This window comes from Physeter macrocephalus, chromosome 7, assembly GCF_002837175.3.
Source record: "Physeter macrocephalus isolate SW-GA chromosome 7, ASM283717v5, whole genome shotgun sequence".
Classification (NCBI taxonomy): Eukaryota; Metazoa; Chordata; class Mammalia; order Artiodactyla; family Physeteridae; genus Physeter; species Physeter macrocephalus.
In genome coordinates, this window is record NC_041220.1 from 82396924 (window position 1) to 82419039 (window position 22116).

Consider the following 22116-nt stretch of genomic DNA (forward strand, 5'->3'; position numbering starts at 1 on the left):
ATTAAACACATGCTTTTTTAAAACAATATTTCACATTATTCACATCTTTCCATTCTCATCCTATAATTCCCCCAAAAGATACGAATGAGGAGAATTCATCTTCCATTTTCCCTTATGGAGAGACCTTTCTCTTCCAGAGACTAGAAAATTCCAAGGTTAGTCCCATACATTTTAATTTTTTCCATATTCAGTTCTTTGCTTTTCTGCCTATATATGCCTCTTCATTTTCCTTTAAGCTGTTTGAAGAATGTGTTGTATTGAAGAAAGAAATTTCCATTCAGCGAAATTCTGCTCAGTAAAATCATGACAGATTTATATCTTTAAAAATATATCACAGAAATACATTTCAATTTGATTTTAGGACAGATCAGTGGGTTTTCAAAATTTACCAGAAGTTACTTTAAAAAAAAAAGAGAATAAGACAAACCCCTGTAAAAAGGAAAGGCAAACTGACAAAAGCCACTAGATTTTACTTTGCCTTATACCCAAATATAGACAGACTTCTACCTATTTACAAATCTTAAGTATTCAGTTTATCACTTAGTCTTTCCTCTCCACTACTTGTGCTCTTTTGGTATTTTATTTCTTGGTCATGATGAAAGAGAAGTTGGAAGACAAAAAGTAAGTGGGAAAGTAAAAGTAAATAAGTTTTATTCTTAGCATCTTCTGTTCTTCTTAGTTGAAATGATGAGTTATTAATGATTTAAATAAAATATTGAAAAAGGGATCAAAAGGCTACCATTTAATATAGTCACCCTAATTAAATTGTTTTTATTGAAAATTGATCTAAACAATTAGATGTTTGTTTAATAAAACTAAACCCAGATACTGTGAATCTTTGTAGAATATAGCTCCCCTAAAAAAACGTGTATTTTTTTTTTTTATAGAAGAGATCCATAAAGAATGAATTTTGGACCCAGGAAGAAACACTCAAAGGGGAAACAACTACTGAAAGAAACTCATTTTTTGTCAAATCAAGGTATGAGGACGTGATTGATGATGATTAATTCTTTTGAATAAAATGTTATATAATATACAATGTTGAATTCTTGCTCATATTATATTTCTAAGAGAATAGTTTACATTGGTAAGTTCAAATCCTTTCTTTTGAAAACAGCACTCATTTCAGTAATTGAATTTAGAGCCTGTAAATCGATTCTATAGTCTGTAGCACATTATTTTTGTCTTTTCCTAACTGAAACCATTCTCCCTTTCCCAAAGTGGCAAATATGTGGTGTCCATGTTTGCACTTTAAAGATAGGAAGTTACCTTAAGAAAGGGGCGGTGCCAAAAGTGTCACTATGTGAGGTGCAGAATTTTTACAAATGTAATGTATCCTTTTATTAGAAGTTCAGCATTGACAAGCAGCTTGAAAATTATCCAGTTATTTGGATCACACATGAGATTGAATAGAGTTTGTAAGGTACCAACTTAAATTTTATTTTTCTCTCAGCTTTATTAGCACTTGATGTAGTGCATCATTACCTAACATTTGTCTATTTTAACCTTTATTCTCCAAGTCTAACACTGTTGTGGGTTTCCTTAAGATGAGACTAAATAATTGAGAATCTTCAGTAGGCATTTGTTATGAACTTACTACAATGAAGAATGTGGAAGGGGCCTAGTTAAGTCCTTTAAGGTGGCAATGATTTTTAGAATACCACGTCCAGAAGGATGTAATTTGACTCCTAGGCATATCTGTTTCATTGATTAGCAAAAACTTCTTTGTAATGAGTTTTATTGTGCATAAATGGCTGAGCCAATCTGTTTTGTCATTCCTTAAATCTATAGGAATATACTTAGCAACTATGTGTTCCAGTAAATATTATATGTTATACAGCTTTTACCTTCTGAATGTACCCTGGCCCTTTCTTGTTTTCTAGTTAGCAATGTGGTGCAGTTTTTTTCTCATTAGTGATGCAAAATAATACTAAAGTTCTCACCAGTCAGATGTACTCTTTGTCTTATTACATTATGACAGAACATAGGGTCCTTGAAGTCAATTAGTGGAGAGTCAGAGAAGGGGCAACATGTGGAAATAAGATCTCCAGTACCTCTCTCCATGAGGTAGTGGTTAATGATCTGGCCCATTAAGTGGCTGGCCACTTACTGGTGCTGGTGAAGATGTTTAAATTTTGATGTAGAGAATATGGCAGTCTCCATCCTCACCACTTACACCCAACCCCCAAAATAAACAGGTCAGATTAAATGATACATAAGAAAAAATACACTACTTCTAGTAGTATTCAAATATGTGTTAGTATAATGAGAGATTTCTATTTTTCAGGAAGTTTTAAAAATTATCAGATGTGTTAATTGAACTCCACGATTTTTCCTGGCCTTAAATTTCTGTGATTGGTTATTTATAAATAGAAAAAGTAACCAATGGCTTAAGTCACATAGAGCTGTGGGAAATATTAAAACCATTCTTTTTCCATTTAGCATATATGATAACAGGATGGATAATGTAAGTGAAGACAAAGTAGAAGATATTTGGATACCTCGAGAGGACAAAAACAATCTTCCTATAGACTCTGCTTCAGAATCAGAATATTCAACAGTAGAAGAATGCTTTCATAGTTTAAGAAGAAAACCAAAGCCATCTAAATCCAGGACTCAAAAAGCAGCGAATTTGCTCCCTGTTAATAGGCACAGTTATCCACTAAGCTCAACAAGTGGAAAGGCTGATTCATCAATCATTTCCTCAAATGTAATATCTCCCTATGCCTGTTTTTATGGATCATCTGCAAGAAAGGTTAAATCGGGATGGCTTGACAAACTGTGTCCCCAAGGGTATGTATTTATTCTTTTTTTTTTTTTTCCTAAGTGGCATATTTTTAAAAATTCAAGCGTATCCATTTCTAAACCTGCTAGGTTGCTGTTTCTCCTCCCCACCCCCCCATGCATAGTTTGTAGGGACTTGCAATACACTTTTGCAAATGCTCTTCTTTAGATATAATGTGGGGCATGGGCCATGTGCTGTATGGAATTCTGGGTTAAGGTTCTGCATAGCAAATTAAAACTGGAAGTCTGATTTCACATCTAGATCCTAATGTTAGTTTCTAACTTTGCACCAAAATGCACTGTCCTGTGTCTCAATTTGTAGCAAAGAAAAACAACACCGATTGAGTTTGTATTACGCAGCCCACACTGTTTGGCCTTCGCTCCCATTATAACAGCGTTCTGTTTGGGAATACAAGGCTTATTGTAATTAGGGGAAAGTATGTCACTGTTACATTTTAGGCTTCACTGTTATTGATATATTGTTTTGAGTTTTGAACGTTGCACAAAAGGTCAGAGTCCCTTGAATATTATACTTTAAAAGCAGATTTATCATTTCAGTTGTTGACAAAGAAACTTCTGTCCTTAAGCATATTGCAGTACTGAGAAATCTTTAGGGAGGGATTATGTTTAGTTAGAATTATTTTCTGACATCCTGAATTTTGAATGTCCTTTTGAAATATTTACTGGAAATGTTCCTCATGAGCTATTAAATTATTTAGGGATTAAATCTCTTATGTTTAAGTAGTTGCTGTGGTGAGTCCCTATGTTGTGCTGGTTTTCTCTATTCTTCCCCTGAAAAGGTACATCATTTCTAGAAAGCCTTGTTTTCTCCTAAAATAAATTTTATTAGCAAAAGAATTGCTAGAAAAAGCATCAGTTGACTAGTGGGAGAAGGAATGATATTTCTTAAGAAATCGAAAAAAAAAAGCTGAACCCTTTTGTGGTTAGTAATTACATGATTAATACTTTATAGGATTGCATCCCTTTAGCAAATTAGATGTTGACTATACTGAAGCAGAGAACTTCTTAGCATCACGTATTTTGTTTCACTCCTTTCTGGTTCCATTAGGATGACAAAGTAGTTAACTGTGTCTGCTTTTCATCAGTCATTGGTATTATTGGGAAATGCATAGTCAAATTGCAACGGTATAAGTCATTACTCAAATATATACACTGGTGGAATGAAACATTGAGCTGGAATAGTCTCAGGTCTTTCATTTCTGTAGAATTTAAATGATTAGGGAGATCCCAGTGCTCTCTTAAAGTATCACTGGAAGATTTAGCAGATTCTGCGTACAGAGCCCCTAGCAGCTGTGGTTTCCTGAATGATCTCTGGTGGGTGGTACCTCGATCTTGACAGGGTTAGTATGTTTATGTTGCAGGCACACTGAGAAAGCTTCACTATTACTGGCCACCTCTGGGATAGTTAGAACATTTTCTCTCTTTTTTTATCAGAACTCTGTCTTTCCATCCTTTCTATCCTGAACCTGCCTAAGGTTAGGGCTGTAATTTTTTGAGATTTTTATTTTTCCATTTTAGAGAAAATAATTGAGTTTTCTGACCTCAGAGTCTTTTTCCAGGTTACCAGGATGCAGCTCGGAAAGTAAACAAAGGAGCTTGTTATATCACCAAGAAATTAAAAAGCTCTTCTCCATGATTATATTGCTATGACTGAAAAGAAATATGTGTAACTGGCCGAGAAGCATGTATTTATTAGACCACAAGTGGAATCTCCATTTTTCCTTTTTCTAGTTAGACTCTGTAGGCTATGGTGAGGGTGTTTAAGATGCTCATTAATTAGACAAAATGATGCCTACCCATTCCTTATGCAGAGGTTACTGAGCTTTGTTTAACTCATGGTCGCATGTCTCTTTGGTGCAGGTAGCACTGATTTTGATGGCATTCTGAATTCCACAGAGAAAGTATTAGCACACTTTTTCTGTAAAGGGTCAGATAATAAATACTTTAATCTTTACAGCCATATGGTGTCTGTGGGAGCTCAGCAACTCTGCAGTTATAGCATGAAAGCAGCCACAGAGAATGTGTAAACTGATGAATGAGGCTGTGTTTCAAAAAAACTTTATTTATAAACGCATTTAATGGACCAGGTTTGGCTTGTGGGCCATAGTAGCATAAAACAGATTTGAGGGTTGGCCGAAATCTTATACCAGCTTCCTCCATCTCCTTTGGGCCCCACATCAAAAATTATAACCTGATAGATTACGGAACAAGGAAACTACTTCGTTATTCTATCAAATCTAGACATAATAAAATCAGGATCTCTCTTTGGGTACCTTTGAACTTGTTCTTCTTTCTGCCCTGAATGCTCATACCCAGAGAGCAGCATGACTTGTACCTTACCTCCCTCAAGTTCTTGCTCTAAAGTCTCCTTTGCATGAATCCCTGAACACCAAAGTTAATATTGTCACTGCCCCTCCCTCACCACCCCATCAGTCCCTTAATTATTTTTCTCATAGCTTATACACTTGATGATTTATTTCTTGCATATATGCTCCATGGGGACAGTCATCTATATTGGTTTTTGTTTACTCTGGTATCCTCGGCAGCTAGAAGGTTGCCTAGCAAGTGGTAGATATTCTTAGTGTTTGTTGTTGAATGAATTAGTAAAAAAAACCTAGTATTAGACATCGTTTTTTCTTTCAATCTTTCTAAAACAGCTATTTTTTAATTTATAGGGATCTTGTAGTAAAAACTAAACTCCAGACACTGTATTGGTTGGAAATCTGCTGGTGCCGTTGATAGTGCTGGTGTACATTAACAGAGCAGTGAACTCTCAGTGCGTTTATTTAAATTCTGTTTCCCCCTATAGACATATAGGAAACCCTTTTGACTTTTTAACCTGCTGTTTTCTGTATGTGAGTACATGTGTTGTCAAAACACAGTTTAAAAACAAATAGTGGGAATTCCCTGTTCTGTCCAGTATTTAGGACTCTGTGCTCTCACTGCTGTGGGCTCGGGTTCAATCCCTGGTCAGGGAACTAAGATCCCACAAGATATGCCACACACACACACACACGCACGCACGCACGCACACACACACACACACACAGCCATACTTGGTTATCCTTCTCCGAATAGTGTTGGAAACTGTACTCAGTCACGAGTGACATTAAACAAAGTAATCAAATTCATAATCTGGATTTACTCATGTGATTGTCTGTTTGCTTTGAAATGGAAGTGCCAGTTCTGAATCAATGCACAGTATGTGAAAACTGCCCAATATTTAGTAAGAAAATAATTGTATAACACCATGCAACTAGAGAAATATGGAAACATTTCCAGCTGAGCTTAAAGTATGAACATTTATTTAACTATTCGAATGATCTAATTATAATATAGCCTTATACTGTTGGTTTAAAAAATTGTACGGAAGAAACTTGATAAAATGTTGAACTTGGGTTTGTTAGTGTTTCAAACAGGTGAGGCAGATGAGAAACTTAATAAATGGTCTTGCGTTAAAAAAACCTCACTGGGTTTTGAAGATAAAAAAACAAGTCTCTTTCCTTCCCCTTTCCTATGTGCAACTAATAAGCTCAAGCTTTTCAGCAAGTCTGAGTAGATGCAAATATGGAAGACTGGATAGTATTTATTCCAGAATTTCCTGAATATGCAACTCAGAGAAAGAATCCTGTGTTTCTGTAAATCAAAGAGAACATGGTTGAATGTGCCACACCCCTTCTAGGAGAACCACGTATTGAAATATCCAAGAATATCTGCAACTAGGGAACGCTTTTGACTTTTTAACCTGCTGTTTTCTAAAGATGTTTGTGTGTTTGGTATCACGCACTGAGCATAGTTATAAAAACTGCAATATATCTTGAGGAAATCATATTTTTACTTGACAAGATGTTTTAGAACTTTTTTTCTTACTCAGCTAAATTCCTCTTTTAAAAAATTAATGTTTTTAAGCAGGAGCATTGTGTGGTAATGTGAGTCTGGGACAGCAGGAGCTGAACACGCAAGGTTAACTCAGAAATTTGTGTATATAATATGCTCAAGAATTTCTGGACGAATACAAGGATAAGCAAGATGTGTTCCTGGCCCGTTTTGTATCTTCCACTTTGGGCAGAAAAAAATACAAATAAAAATAAAATTGAAAGACAACGTATAATAATTGGTACAGAAAGGTCCACAGAGTACAGAATCATGAGGTTACAGAGGGGTTGAGAAAACATTTCTTCAGAGATCTTCTAAGGAGCAGAAATAGCAGCTCGACTGACCTTCGGAAAATGGATACCGTTTCAACTGGCGTTTTTAGATGAAATACTTTTCAGGCTAGAGGGAGTGAAAAGGCACTGATGTCGGTGATATCTGGATGTCCTGAAGTCTATGAGATAAATAGAGGGGTTAGTTGAGGTTATTTTATGGAAGATGCAAGTTAGGCTGTAGGACCAGGAGGGAGAAACTGCCAGAGAATTACATGTCCACGTTGAACACAGAACTAGGGAAAATGAAAAAGCCAGTGATCAAATACCAAAAAAGGGGTCAAATTCCAAACAGTGGTTGAGAGATCACTTAGAAGCCACCCATGACTTGGAGGGAGATCAGAACTTATACTATTGGTTCCTTTGTCAGTGGCTGACTTTCCAGCCTGTGCCCAGAATCTCCAAGGCTGCTTTAGTGGAGCAGTTTTCCACCTGCTCCATAAGTGTGTGAGGGCCTCAAGCCTTCTGGGAGTGCTGTCCTGCGGCCAGACTTTCAGTGAAAAGTAGTTGTAGTGGAAAGTTGACAAGTCTCTCTATCTGACCAGGTTTTTCTATATCACTGTGTTGAACTTAAAGTTGAATCTTAAATCTCTGATAAAAAGTATCTTTTTTTTACTGGTGAACTAGTTGGCCTTTTCTCTCAAATCATACATAACTTGTGAAGACCATGCCAAGCAAATAAAAGGCTTCCATATTTTATTTGTAATTTGAGGAAAACATTCTTAGTTTTAGTGGTTATTAAAATAACATGGCTAATTTCAGTCAGTCTAGCTGCAGAGAAGTGAATGAGGGTGTTGGAATCAAGACAGAAATTAGAATTGTCAAGCTATCGCTCATTTGCTGTGACTCAATGTCTCAGAACCGCTATTTCCCACACATAAAAGTGTAAGGTCAAGGCTTCCTCTGTGGGATCAGTTGGAAAAGTAGGTAACATTGGGTCTGAATACAGAGCCCCTTAAGCAGGGCTCAGTAAACCTCAGCTTGCTTTCTTTTCAGAAGAGCATCATTTCATTTCAGGTGACCTTTGATAATGTTACCAAAAGTAAGTTCTAGTCAGTTCTTACCTTGGCAACTATAAGGTAAAGAAATCATGTGTTCACATTAAACTTTCAAAATTAAGTTTTTTAGTGGTTATAAAAGCACATGGTTTAAAGCGTCTGAAAGTTCTGCATGGCTTATTAAGGAAAAATAGCTGGGGAGAGGGGAAGTTGGATAAAGACAGTCAAAAGGTCCAAACTTCCAGTTTATAAGATAAATAAGTACTTGTAATATATAACATGATAGATATAATGAACACTGCTGTATGTTCTATATGAAAGTTGTTAAGAGAGTAAAACCTAAGAGTTCCCATCACGAGATTTTTTTTTACATTTAATGTCACATTTGTATGAGATGATAGATGTTCACTAAACTTACTGTGATAATCATTTCATGATGTATGTAAATCAGATCATTATGCTGTGCACCTTAAACTTATATGGTGTGGTATGTCAATTATATCTCAGTAAAACTGGAGGGAAAAAAGCAGTTTTCCTCTTCTCCCACTTTATCACAAGAGGCAGCCACTTTCTACTTTCTTTAGTAGTTTCTTTTGGTACTTTTTAATCTTTTTTTTTTTTAATACATCTTTATTGGAGTATAATGGCTTCACAATGCTGTGTTAGTTTCTGTTGTACACCAGAGTGAATCAGCCATATGCATACACGTCCCCATATCCCCTCCCTCTTGAGCCTCCTTCCCACCCTCCCTATCCCACCCCTCCAGGTCATCACAAAGCGCCAAGCTGATCTCCCTGTGCTATGCTGCTGCTTCCCACCAGCCAACTATTTTACATTTGGTAGTGTATATATGTTGATGCTACTTTCACTTTGCCCCAGCTTCCCCCTCCCACCTGTGTCCTCAAATCCATTCTCTATGTCTATGTCTTTATTCTTGCCCAGCCACTAGGTTCATCAGTACCATTTTTTTTTTTTTAGATTCCATATATATGCGTTAGCATACGTTATTTATTTTTCTCTTTCTGACTTACTTCACTCTGTGTGACAGACTCTAGGTCCATCCACCTCACTACAAATAACTCAATTGTGTTTCTTTTTATGGCTGAGTAATATTCCTTTGTATATATGTGCCACATCTTCTTTATCCATTCATCTGTCGATGGACATTTAGGTTGATTCAGCGTCCTGGCTATTGTAAATAGAGCTGCATTGAACATGCGGTACATGTCTCTTTTGGAATTATGGTTTTCTCGGGGTTTATGCCCAGTAGTGGGATTGCTGGGTCATATGGTAGTTCTATTTTTAGTTTCTTAAGGAACCTCCATACTGTTTTCCATAGTGGTTGTATCAATTTACATTCCCACCAACAGTGCAACAGGGTTCCCTTTTCTCCACACCCTCTCCAGCATTTATTGTTTGTAGATTTTTTTATGATGGCCATTCTCTAGATTTTTTAATAATGGCCATTCTGACCGGTGTGAAGTGATACCTCATTGTAGTTTTGATTTGCATTTCTCTAATAATTAGTGATGTTGAGCATCTTTTCATGTGCTTCTTGGCCATCTGTATGTCTTCCTTGGTAAATTGTCTATTTAGGTCTTCTGCCCATTTTTTAATTGGGTTGTTTGTTTTTTTGATATTGAGCTCCATGAGCTGTTTGTATGTTTTGGAGATTAATCCTTTGAATGTTGTTTCATTTGCAAATATTTTCTCCCATTCTGAGGGTTACTTTGTTTATCTTAATAATTTTTTCATACTGTTTCTTTCTGACTCTTCAGTGTTAGTAATTAGCTGTTGAGACACTACCGTGGAATATAATGTTTATTCATTTTCACCCACTGTCCCCCCTGCGTAGACACAGTTCCCATCTAATCATTCTTTTAAAGTAGCCATATAAAATGTCTACATTATATCTGTATTTAGTTTTATACTCTTAATATCTATGTAAATGCTACTCATATTTGAGCTTTGCAACATATTATGATTAATTTTTCTTTCATTTGCAACCTTTAGTTTTCCTTGGAGTTAATAATTATTAATTCATTTTGGTTTGCTTAGTTTTTTATGTACTTAAAATTCATTTATCCACAAATTCTTCCTCAGAACTATGAATTTGTGAATTAATTAAAATACATACACATATCAATTTCACTATCGTACAGCCCCCTAAGAAAGCTTATTTAGCTTGTATTTTCTAACCCACTTTTGTTTTTTGTTGTCCTATATTTAATGTAGAAAGCACTTTCTTTCTTTTTACTGTTTGTCTTATAATGCACTGTTATTGTTCCATGGACATAATATATTCTGTTATCTTTCTATGGCTATTAATAAGTGTTTTGAAGCTTTCTTTTCCTGTAGTGTCTGTTTCTTTCAATTTTTTGGAGGAGTGTTTCTTCCCCATCTTTTACCTTAGAGATGTTTTCCTCAAATGTTTTGTTAATCTTGGGCTTTTAATTTTTTTAATTAAAAAAAAATTTATTGCCAAAAAATGCTAACCTTCATCTGAGCCTTCGGCAAGTCATAATCTTTTTGCTAGTGGAGAGTCTTGCCTCAGTGTTGATGGCTCCTCGCTGATTAGGGTGGTAGTTGCTGAATGTTGGGGCTGTTGTGGCTGTTTCTTAGAATAAGACAACAGTGAAGTTTGCCGTATCTATTGCCTCTTCCTTTCATGAATGAGTCTCTGTTTGGGCTGTTCATTTAAAATGAGATCCTACAAAGCTGATTGGATCAGGCCCTGATGGGTCTTTCTATCTATTTCTTGTAAGATGATCTTGCTAGGCTTTCCTAATGTGTTTCCTTGGGGACTCCTCATGCCAGTATCTTTTAAATGAATCTCCTTATTGAGGGTGGTAAGAGTGGTTAACGGCTTTTTGGGAGCTCAGTAGGGGAATGTGGACTTTGAGTATAAATATTTATGATATAGACATGATTCTACTGTTTTTAATGCTGTCCCCTACCTTTAGCCTAGTCTGAGTCTCCCAGTCCAGAGACCCCTGTTTGATCTTCTCCAGTGAATAAAACCCTATTATCCTGTTGAGGAAGAGGAGGGGCAGTTTTCCAGCTGAGAAGTAAGGGAGGGATTCTGCGATGGAGTGGTGAGGGGTGCAAGTTTATCTCTTTAATTGCCTTTCAACAAGTCTTCTATTCTCAGCACCCCCTCTCCTTCATAGTCACTTCCAGATTTACTTGTGCCTGTATCTCCTGAGACCTTCTGAAATTTTGTGAGTAAATTGGTTTTTCCTCTCAATTTGATCTCTTGCAGGCTTAGCAATCAGTTCTCTGAAACCTCCTGAGTTAGTTCCTATCCCTTCTTAGGCTTTACTGATTTCTTGATACTGATGCTATCATTTACTTTTCCAGTCAGTGTTGGCTTGTAGTTATTTATTTATTTTTATTTGTTTTTTAATCCTTTGAGGTTTTAGGAGGAGTAGAGATAAATGCAAACTTTTCATTGGTTGTCTTAACTAGAAGCTGGTTTCATGTTGGATTTTTTGTTTTTTTAACAGAGTATGACTCCATAAAATAAAGAGGTCTGAGTCTTTTAACGTGGTTTTTCATATACCATGTCATGTAAGCACAAAGCTCTTTGTGAATATTGTAAAAGTTGGAAGTCACACATTAAAATTCGTGCTTTATCATTGGCTTCTAAAACTCCTTTTAGTACTTGAGATTTTATCTTAAAATTTGTTTTTTCTCATTTAAAGCAGAAATGGAAGCTGGGATTTCAGAAAATTTTTGTTTTGTTTTGTTTTTTGGCCCCAACTCATTTTGGTTCATATAATCTTGGAAACAATCATTTTTGGTTTACTTAAGAGTGAGGAAATACAGTTTAGAAAAAAGGGCTGATATTTTCTAGAAATATTATAATTCCTGGATGTGTGTCTATAAAATACTTCATAACTAATACTGCAGCATTTACTATTTTTTAAAATTTAATTTAATTTATTTTTTATACAGTAGGTTCTTATTATTTATCTATTTTATACATATAATATACATATACATATAATATGTGTTTTTCTCTTTCTGACTTACTTCACTCTGTATGACAGTCTCTAGGTCCATCCACGTCTCTACAAATGACCCAATTTCATTCTTTTTTATGGCTGAGTAATACTCCATTGTATATATTTCGCACATCTTCTTTATCCATTTGTCTGTTGATGGACATTTAGGTTGCTTCCATGTCCTGGCTATTGTAAATAGTGCTGCAATGAACATTGGGGTGCATGTGTCTTTTTGAATTATGGTTTTCTCTAGGTATATGCCCAGGAGTGGGATTGCTGGGTCATATAATACTGCAGCATTTAAAAGCCTCATACTTCAGAGTAATGAGATAAAATAACTAAATAGAAAATGAGTAATTAGATAAACAAACAAAAATCTGTACTTTTGGAAATTGTAGTAGTTCTAAAAAATATTGAGTCTAGTTAGGGTTAGAGTAGAAAATAAGATAAAATATGCATATAATTCTTCAGGATTATGTAAACAAGGCAGGTGAATCTGGAACAGCATGTCTGTGATATCTTTTTTTCTTAGATATTGTTTAGAATAATTGAGAAGTATTTTTTGATGATTAAAATACCATGATTAATAAAAGCCATAAATTTGACTTAGTTACTTTGAGGTTCATTTCGGTTATGTGATATTTGAAGATGACAGTTTGGTAGCCTCTGCCACTTTAAAATAATATCATTGGTTAGCATGCTTATCCAATTTTGTAGTTTTTTTTTTTTTTTTTTTTCGGTACGCGGGCCTCTCACTGTTGTGGCCTCTCCCGTTGTGGAGTGCAGGCTCCGGACGCACAGGCTCAGCGGCCATGGCTCACAGGCCCAGCCGCTCTGCGGCATGTGGGATCTTCCCGGACCGGGGCACGAACCCGTGTCCCCTGCATCGGCAGGCGGATTCTCAACCACTGTGCCACCAGGGAAGACCTTTAGTATTTTTAAAGCTAAAAGATGGTAATCTTTAAAGAAAAAAACACTTCTGGCACTTAGGATTGAAATTAAACAGGAGTGCCTTCATGTATATACTTCATGAATAGAGATGTAATTGTTTGTATATACACTGTTGTTAAAAAAGAATTTTTAAGACACACAGTTTTTGAGACAACAAAAACTGACACCAGTGGCAAGGCTGTATTTATGATAGCAGTTGAAACTTTACACAACCTGCCCTACTAGAGCTCAAGGGAAGTGCTTATAGAAATCCATTCAATAGCACCACACATGCCTTATGAATTATTCTAAAAAAGCTTCTCAAAGAAGTGTTTTCCTTTAGAACCCTAAAAACAAAATAGGATAAAACCTAGGCTAATATTTTTCACGTCTACTTTACCTTTTTTTCCCGAAGGAATTCTGAAGCACTTTGCAGAATTGAACTCACATATTAAATGGGAAGAGGTCAAATGTTATTGCTACCTAAAGGGATATTGAGGGTGCTTTGCCATAAAATGTACCAGAGTCTGTTTTGTGTAGTTGTTAAGAGCATAGACTTTGGGACCAGACTGCCTGGATTTGACTCACAGAATTGATCTTTATCAGTTCTGTGACTTGGGCAAATTATTTAACCTGCCAGCTCTTCTGTGGCTTCATCTGTAAAATGGGAATAATAATATTACTTGCCTCATATGATTGTTTGGAGGATTGAATGAATTAATGTTTGTATATGGCTTGCAACAGTGCCTAGAACAAAGCACTATATAAGTGTTGTTTTTATTATCAAGATTACTGTGCCAAATAAGTTCTTTATTGACAGGCTTTAAAATCTCTTCTCTGTATAATAATCCATTAGTCAGTTCTAATTTGTGTCATGTGATAGTAGGAACACAGACTAGAGTGACACTGTATTTTATACTGTTTTTTTTTTAACATTTACTAAATAAATTGTTAATTGAAATTTAAGGGAAAGACATAACATGTCAGAGAAAGCATTTAAAGTACTTTAGAAACCTCTAATTGTGTGTAATAGATTAATTTTACATAATTACACTGGATTTAGTTGCCTGGTATCAGTAGATTTTTATAAATACGTGAGAAAAATATTTAACTCTGGTACAGAAAAGATAATTCTTAAAAATTTACTATTCACCAATTTTTTTAATTTAAAATTTTATTGAAATTTAGAAACAGTGCTTCTTAAGCTTTCCCTTTTATGTATCAATAGTTGAAATTTTGATTAATTTATTGAGTTTAACAATTTAAATTCAAGTTTCCATTTGCTAGAAAGATGAATTGTGAGAAAGGATCTAAGTATAAGTTCTTATCTTTAATTAGCCAATTATTAGCATTCAGTATTGAAGTTCACATGCAGAAAATAACTAATTGAATCTTGACACATTTAATGAGCAAAATAGATTAAACATGTTTATATAAATTTAGTTTTAGAAACATTTATTAATTTGAATTTTTAAATAGGAAGGTACAAAATACACACATGTTAAAGAATACATTTAAAAAATATTTAACTATAAAATGTATTTTAAAATTACATGGAAATTAATGATGAATTACAAAGCTTTTGTCATATAAAAATTCTGATCTTTGTACTTGAAAAAAGCAAAAAATGAAATTAAGGGTGAAGTGGTTTTGTTAGTAGTATTTGTTTTCTCTATAGATAACATGAAAATTTGAGGAAGCATCTTGCAATGAGAAATATATGTATTTGTTAGTTTATTCACTAGATATTTAGCATATTTTATATGCCAGAAACTGTGGTAGTTGCTGGTTTTACATTGATGAAAAAAACAAATGGTTTCTGCACTCAAGGATCTCAATATCTAGTATGGGAGGTGGAGGACACAAAACAAATATATAATTGCAAATTCTGCTAAGTGTCATTAAGTAAAGAAATGGAGCAAGAGACCAAAGGAACCTGAAGGGTCTATGTGTTACTCAATGGTGGCCACTTGGGGGAATGACTTTTGAGCCGAGATCTCAAGGATAAGGAGCCAGCCAGGTCAGGAGCAGGCAGGGAGCATTCCAATGAAGAAAATGGCTTATGGGAAGGCCACGAGGCAAGAAAGCATCTAGACAGAGGAGGCAGTATGGCTGGAGGATAGTGTCCACAGAATAGATACCCACAGATCTGATGGCTGACTGGATGAATGAATGGTAGCAGAAGTAATGTTTTAACGGCAGGATAGGAGAGTGGCTCTCTCCAGCTACAGAACATTTGATTTTTCAGTGGCCACACTCTCATTCCATTTCAACGTGGGCTGGGATTTGTCTTATTTACCTGTCCTTCCATAGATTATTAAACAGATTTAACCTTTCAAAATATTCGGTTAAAATGGCTGAACAGGGGCTTCCCTGGTGGCGCAGTGGTTGCACGTCCGCCTGCCGATGCAGGGGAACCGGGTTCGCGCCCCGGTCTGGGAGAATCCCACATGCCGCGGAGCGGCTGGGCCCGTGAGCCATGGCCGCTGAGCCTGCGCGTCCGGAGCCTGTGCTCCGCAACGGGAGAGGCCACAACAGAGGGAGGCCCGCATACCACAAAAAAAATAAATAAATAAAAATAAAATGGCTGAACACATCTAATAGTCACCCGGTAGCTGAGAAAATTAAAAAATAGTTGGGGGGAATATCTTAGGAATTAAGTCTCTCAGAGGCTAACGTTTTGGTTGGCTTTCTTCAGAAAGCCAAGCATCCAGTGTGTGGTTTGTAGTCAGTGCCTGAGAAGAGAAATGTCGCTTGTCACATGGCAGCATCTCTGACTCATCTCTGAGCTGTCTGCCCTCCCTCCTCTCCTTCTCATTTTCCTGTGGACATGAATGTTAAGTTCCTGGATGATGCCTCAGACCTCAAACTGTCTATCCAGATGGTGATGGAATTCTAAGAAAACTTTGAGTCCAAGTGGCCGCAACTAAATCATCTTAAGTAAGACATGTTAAAGTAGGTTCTAGGGACTTCCCAGGTGGCGCAGTGGTAAGAATCCGCCTGCCAATGCAGGGGACCACGGGTTCGAGGCCTGGTCCGGGAAGATCTCACATGCCGCGGAGCAACTAAGCCCGTGCGCCACAACTACTGAGCTTGCGCTTTAGAGCCTGCGAGCCACAACTACTGAGGCTGCGAGCTGCAACTACTGAAGCCTGCGTGCCTAGAGCCCTTGCTCTGCAACAAGAGAAGCCGCTGTAATGAGAAGCCCGCACACCACAACAAAGAGCAGCCCCCGCTCGCCACAACTAGAGAAAGCCCACAATGAAGACCAAACACAGCCAAAAATAAATAAAAAAAAAAAAGTAGGTTCTAAACTTTTTTTCACTTCCAGCTTTGGCACATTTTGAAACTTCGAATCTAACTCTGAGGTTTCGGAAGTTTTCTCGCCTTCTGGCAGCCTTTCTTTTAAAATATGTTTGTTATTTGAGTTCTGGTCATTTGAGGTTTTATCTGTCATCTGGCTGTTTTTTGCTAAGGGGATATGTGCTTAATCATGTCACTCTTTCATTGAACAGATTCTTTTTTAGTGCCATATGTGTCTCTGTGTTAGTTGCTGATCATGGAGTAGAGAGTGAAACATCCTTGGTGTGGGAGACATCAAGCAACTAAACAAACATGTAATTAGAGATTGTGTTAAGTGCTATGAGGAAAAGGAGAGGGTGCTTTGAGAGGACAGCTTTGTGACTTGCTTTGGATTGGCTCATCAGGGAAGGAGTGTCTGTATAGGTGGTTTAGGTGGAACTCTGAAAGTTAAGGAGTAGTTAGCAAAGGAATTAGAGGGGTAATGGAAGGTCCTAAGGCCGTTATCTCCCACAGATGTTGATTATTTTTATTCTAAAATGGAAGATTATGTGTACTACTGAGCTCTAGCTTACTGCTATTCACCATGTAAGGTGGGCCTAAAACAAAATTTTGATTTATAGAATTACTGTTGAGATTGTGTGGGAAGATGTCTGCTCACCTGCCTTTAAGTGTGACAGAGATCAGTATGAAATGAGTGCTAAGTGTTTTTATTCAAAGTATAATGACTGTGTGTTTGCTTAGTATTTCTTTACCTTGTAACTTAATGCTGGCAACTTGAAGAACCCTTGAGTCAGTGAAGGAAATGAAAACTGACACTGTTGGATGTTGCAAGGTTAAGAGAACACATGACAGGCCAAGGGAAGTTAAAAAGAAGCAGAAGGGCGAGGGAGTAAGATGGAAAGAGGGCTGGGTCGTTAGTTGTAGTTATATAATTGTAAGGTCTTATGTTCTTATTACTTCATGATTAATTCAGTGCTTATATGTGAAAGTGTTGTCCATACCAATGAATCTTGAAACCTTTTTCAGTTTGATCAGATTTGCTCTAATTTTATCTTAAGCAGAATAATTCGGCTAATGATCAATGTGGGCAGCTTGCTGTATTTCACTAGAGTAGTAGGTGTGTGTGGCCCAGGAAAGAGCCCAGAAGACAAGTTCTCCACACTTTCTGAGGTGCTTTTTCTACCTTTAAGTCTTCTGAAAACCACAGAAAGCTATACCATTTCCTTATCTTAAACATGTTAGAAAACTGCAAAAGGAAAAGGTAGACGCGGTTATCTACCTATTTGAGATAACTGTTTTTTTAAACAGGAAGTTAGTTTTCATATATTATCTGTGATAAAGGCTAAAAGTATCTAGATTGTATCAGTTCACACTGAGAGTCGCAGAGAGAATAAGACATTCAAAACCTTTAGGATTGTCTGACTTTGGGGAAGGGGACTGAAACAAAAAACAAAAACAAGCCCAACTAGAAATGGGTCTTCACTTTTCCCTTATATAGTCAGAAAATCTTTTTCTCCTTTATGCCTAAATAGGGAACATATGATGACATTATTTTGCTTTGTTTCTCGTGTCAGTAACCATTTTAAACTGCATTTGCCTTTCATATGATTCTTTTTCTCAAAATGTTAATGTTTCAATGAATTTTGGATGATTGCAAATGATTCTCCATATTTAGTCAGGGCCTTTTCAGCTTATTTGATCAGAATTAAATAATATATCTATGTAAATCCAATTGACAAAGCTTTGTTATTTTAGCAAAATATTATGCATGCCCCAAAGCAAAAATTTTTTAAAAATAAGATAAAATGTTATAAGCTTAATGAAGGATAAAAATTTATGTTATCTTCATTGAGGAATTATCTCCTTTAAGGGATATGGGTGCCATGATAGTGTTTCTGACCACACTTTGTTTTCCACTCAACCTTACCGATGTGGATGATGACACTGCAAGTTACCTTTTAAAAAATGATGACACTGTTAGCAGTATTCTTTTTTAAAAACACCTAGGTCAACTGATTAGAAAGTGTCATTGTACATACTTCCTTTCCTTTGTACCGTTGCCAGCACTGTACATTGTCATAGCCTACTGTTTTCTTCACTGCTTACTATCAAATTGGAATGTACTCAACACAGTTCTGTATTACAAATGTATTTAAAATCCAAGTGCATGGTTCTTAAATGTAAAATGACAATTTCATACGTTTTACAGAAAACGCATGTTTCAGAAGAGATGGGTGAAATTTGATGGCCTTAGCATTTCTTATTACAATAACGATAAGGTAAGTACGTTTTACAGTTTGCAAAGATTGTCCTACGCATGCTGAGTGTACTTCAATAAACTAAGCACGTAATTTGTTCTTTAAGAATAGGAGTTGGGGGCTTCCCTGGTGGCGCAGTGGTTGCGCGTCCGCCTGCCGATGCAGGGGAACTGGGTTCGCGCCCCGGTCTGGGAGGATCCCACATGCCGCGGAGCGGCTGGGCCCGTGAGCCATGGCCGCTGAGCCTGCGCGTCCGGAGCCTGCGCTCCGCAACGGGAGAGGCCACAACAGAGGGAGGCCCGCAATACCACAAAAAAAAAAAAAAAAAAAAAAAAAGAATAGGAGTTGGATTATCAACATGAAAATAATTTGCATAGGATAAAACACTTAACTCTTTCCATAGTTTAACTTTTCCCAGACATATAAAATTGAGATTTTTTTAAAACTTAAGTATCTAACAATTATTTATGGAATATCTCCTACAAACTACAGTATTTGCTCTAAGTGATATGCAGATACATAAGAAATTGCCTTTATCCTAGAGGGTGCTCAAAAATGTTTACAAAATGACACCACAAGTAGAAAATGGCAAAGCAAGGAGAGGTTATTTTGTCCTCTGGAAGGGGTGTGGAAGAATCAAGGAACGCTTCTTGCATGAGATTTCTAATGGCCATGAATTTTGAAGAAAGAAGAATGTTTGTACGTAGAGAAACTAGAAAGAACAGGACTTGATAGCAGAGAGAACAATGAGATGCCCAGATTCTCTGATTGGAAAATAGAGTATGTTTGGGAGACTAGTGGGAGACGAAGCTGAGAAGGTTGTGTTTGGAGTTAGAGCACACCGAATATCTTGATGTGCAAGTGGTTACAATATATTCTTTAGGCAGTTGAGTCTTAACAACATGATACTATTTTGATCATGTCCTTCTCCTTAGGAATGAGAATGTCTTTATTCTTAGGAGATGTAGGCTGAAATATTTAGGGGTGAAGTGTCATTATATATGCAAATGTCTTTCAAATGTTACCTATCTATATATACCCTCTATATATGTATATTATATATATGTGTGTATATATATATATATATGCACACATGCATAGCTAGGTAAAACAAAAAATAGCAATGTTAACAACTGTCCAGTTGAGGTTATGAGTGTTCGTTGTACTAATCTTTCAATTTCTATGTGTTTGAAAATTTCCTTAATTAAAAAGTTGCAACTAATAAATAGACTGTATTTTTGGTTTGTTAAAATCATATAATTTTACAATCTTAACTATATATATTCTTTTAATATATTGATTTAACAGTTAACCACATCCTCTTATTTATAGTTTATAATCTAATATTATCTTCTCATTATTTAGTGATTTTTCGCTGCCTAATATTGGTGTTATTTGTGGCTCAAATAGAGATTTAGATTCCCTTTCATGTATTGTTTGTTCAGTGCTACAAGTAAGAAGAGCGTATGCTTTTAGACAGAAAGTAATACACACTGCATGCTATAACACTAAGAATAATAGAAAGTTTAGAGAAGTATTAATTGTTTCTCTTTGCAGTGATCCCGCTAAAGCATCAGATAGGTTTAAACACACCTCTTTGACATTTGCAAGATATGGGATGAACATTTTTAAAAGCTAGTTTTCTGCCTTAGCTATTGTTTTTATTTTGCTTGTTCATTTGAATCTTGAGACAATTTCTGTAACCTAGGGTGGGTAAAATGTAGTCTCTGTATCTGATGCAATCTGACCCCTGGTTTTCTTTAGCACCCGTGCCCTTCTCTGGTTTGCTTGAAATGAGGAAGAAAACTATTCAGGAGTGAGACAGGCTTCTGTGCCATCAGGCTCTGCTGGTGTTGATATCATTATCATTCAGGAGAGAGAATTTCTAGTGTCTCTGTCCAACCAGACTCACTCTCTTTGTCCTTTAAAAGCTCATCTCAGCTGTAGTGAGGAGCTGAGCACCTATCCACACTGATGCAATAAAAACGATGCAGCCTTGGTTTTAAATTGAGATAAAAAGTTTGTTAAGATGAATTATTACAAATTCTTTACCTTGACATTAAAATTAAAAAAAAATTCAAATTGTTGTTTCCTATGGCATTCCATTCCTTTACTACTCAGATGAGTGGTTTCATGTTGGCAAAAAAACCCCAAAACACTAGGATGGGTGTTTCTTAAAAGGAGACGTGGTTTCTGTTGTGACCCTTCTGGCAAAAGGGATGGATTGGTGGACTGGGAAGAGGGGATTTCAAGGCCAGTGAACACAGAGCATAAGTGTGGCCATAGCTTCTATCTCAGCTGGGTGTGCAGTTTTTGTGGTCCTGTGCACCAAGGAGTTGTGTCTTTTAGTGTTTAAATGTGCACTTGAGAAGCCTGTGGTTGGGCTTTCAGGAGGTAGTTTGCAGAGTTGCCTGTTCCCCTAGTTTTCTTCTGCTTTCCTCAGTGCTGCTCAGTCATGTCTCAGCAAGGCCTTTTCATTGTATTACTGAAAATGGCATCATCCCAACAGCCTCGATATCTTGTCACCTGCCAAGAGATCTCACTCACCCCTGTTCTTACCCAGCTGTGGGCAGAATTGCCCTGTGGTCATTTCATTGTCTGAAAGTGGTAGATAAATGGCAAACGTGACCTAGATATCTGTGTATTATAGGCTCAAGGGATGCTTTAGAATTTCTTTCCTTAAGGAAAATTTCACACACTGAAAAAATGCAGTCATTTTGAGCCTAGTGTCATTTAGTTTAGTTTTTTTTCTTTTCCTGTTTTGTCTTTATTGTGTGTTAGAATGGAAATTTTGAGATTTATCTTAGAATCTCAGAAAAGATTATAGATGAGCCATTAGAGAAACTACAACTTCCTGAGGTTAAAGTAGCATAGTATTTCGCTTCTTAAGTACATTTTTATCACTTTTGGGGAATTTATTTTTCTATTACTCTTCCATAAGTACTAACGTTAAACAACATTGTTATTTTAGGCATGTTGGTGAGTTATGTTTTTAAGGAGTTTTGTTTTTTTTTTTAAACTCTTTGAAGAGATCTAGAAGAAGGAAAATCTCCTTTTTAAAATTCCTGTGTCTTTCTCTACAATGCTGCTTCATTTTTTTTTCTACTGAAAAATGGGTTAATGGTAATGTTTTATTCAACATATAGTTAATTATCTCACTAGAGATGTATTTTTGTAAGCTCTTCTAATTCTTAAGCAAACTACAGTTTGACAGTAGATCACCTGGGGGATAAAGTGTAAATAAATGTTTCTGGATATTCTGGATTTTCCACTGTCTGGATTTAGCCACTACAAACTTACAGCCAGAGAGACTGTATCACTGTCCCCAAAGGTGCTGTGCCCCTTTGAATCTCTCAGGTTGCCTGACAATAGGGAGACATTCTCTCCCTCCTGTCAATTCCTAGAGCACTTCCTGGTCTAGTATTGCCTAATATTGCCATTGTAACCCACTTGCATTTATTGGGTTTTCTTTGTTAAGCCAATCATGTCATGTGTTTCTTTGCAGTGACCTTTTTCAACAGTGTCTTGGTACAACTGTGGAGAACTTGTGTGTCTTTTCCTGTATTTTCACCTCCATGGTTTTGCTCTTCCCTCTGAATCTCATTAGTCA

General features: G+C 36.4%; 1 protein-coding gene across 1 annotated transcript in view; it reads left to right on the top strand.

Annotated features, from left to right (window-relative positions):
* Nucleotides 1-22116, top strand: part of ARAP2 (ArfGAP with RhoGAP domain, ankyrin repeat and PH domain 2) — a 184216-nt gene that overhangs the window by 11647 nt on the left and 150453 nt on the right. Inside the window, exons 3-6 of the mRNA XM_055086113.1 lie at nt 79-155; nt 888-979; nt 2443-2793; nt 18458-18527. Of these exons, the coding sequence (XP_054942088.1) occupies nt 79-155; nt 888-979; nt 2443-2793; nt 18458-18527 (590 nt within the window). The remainder of the gene's footprint in view (nt 1-78; nt 156-887; nt 980-2442; nt 2794-18457; nt 18528-22116) is intronic.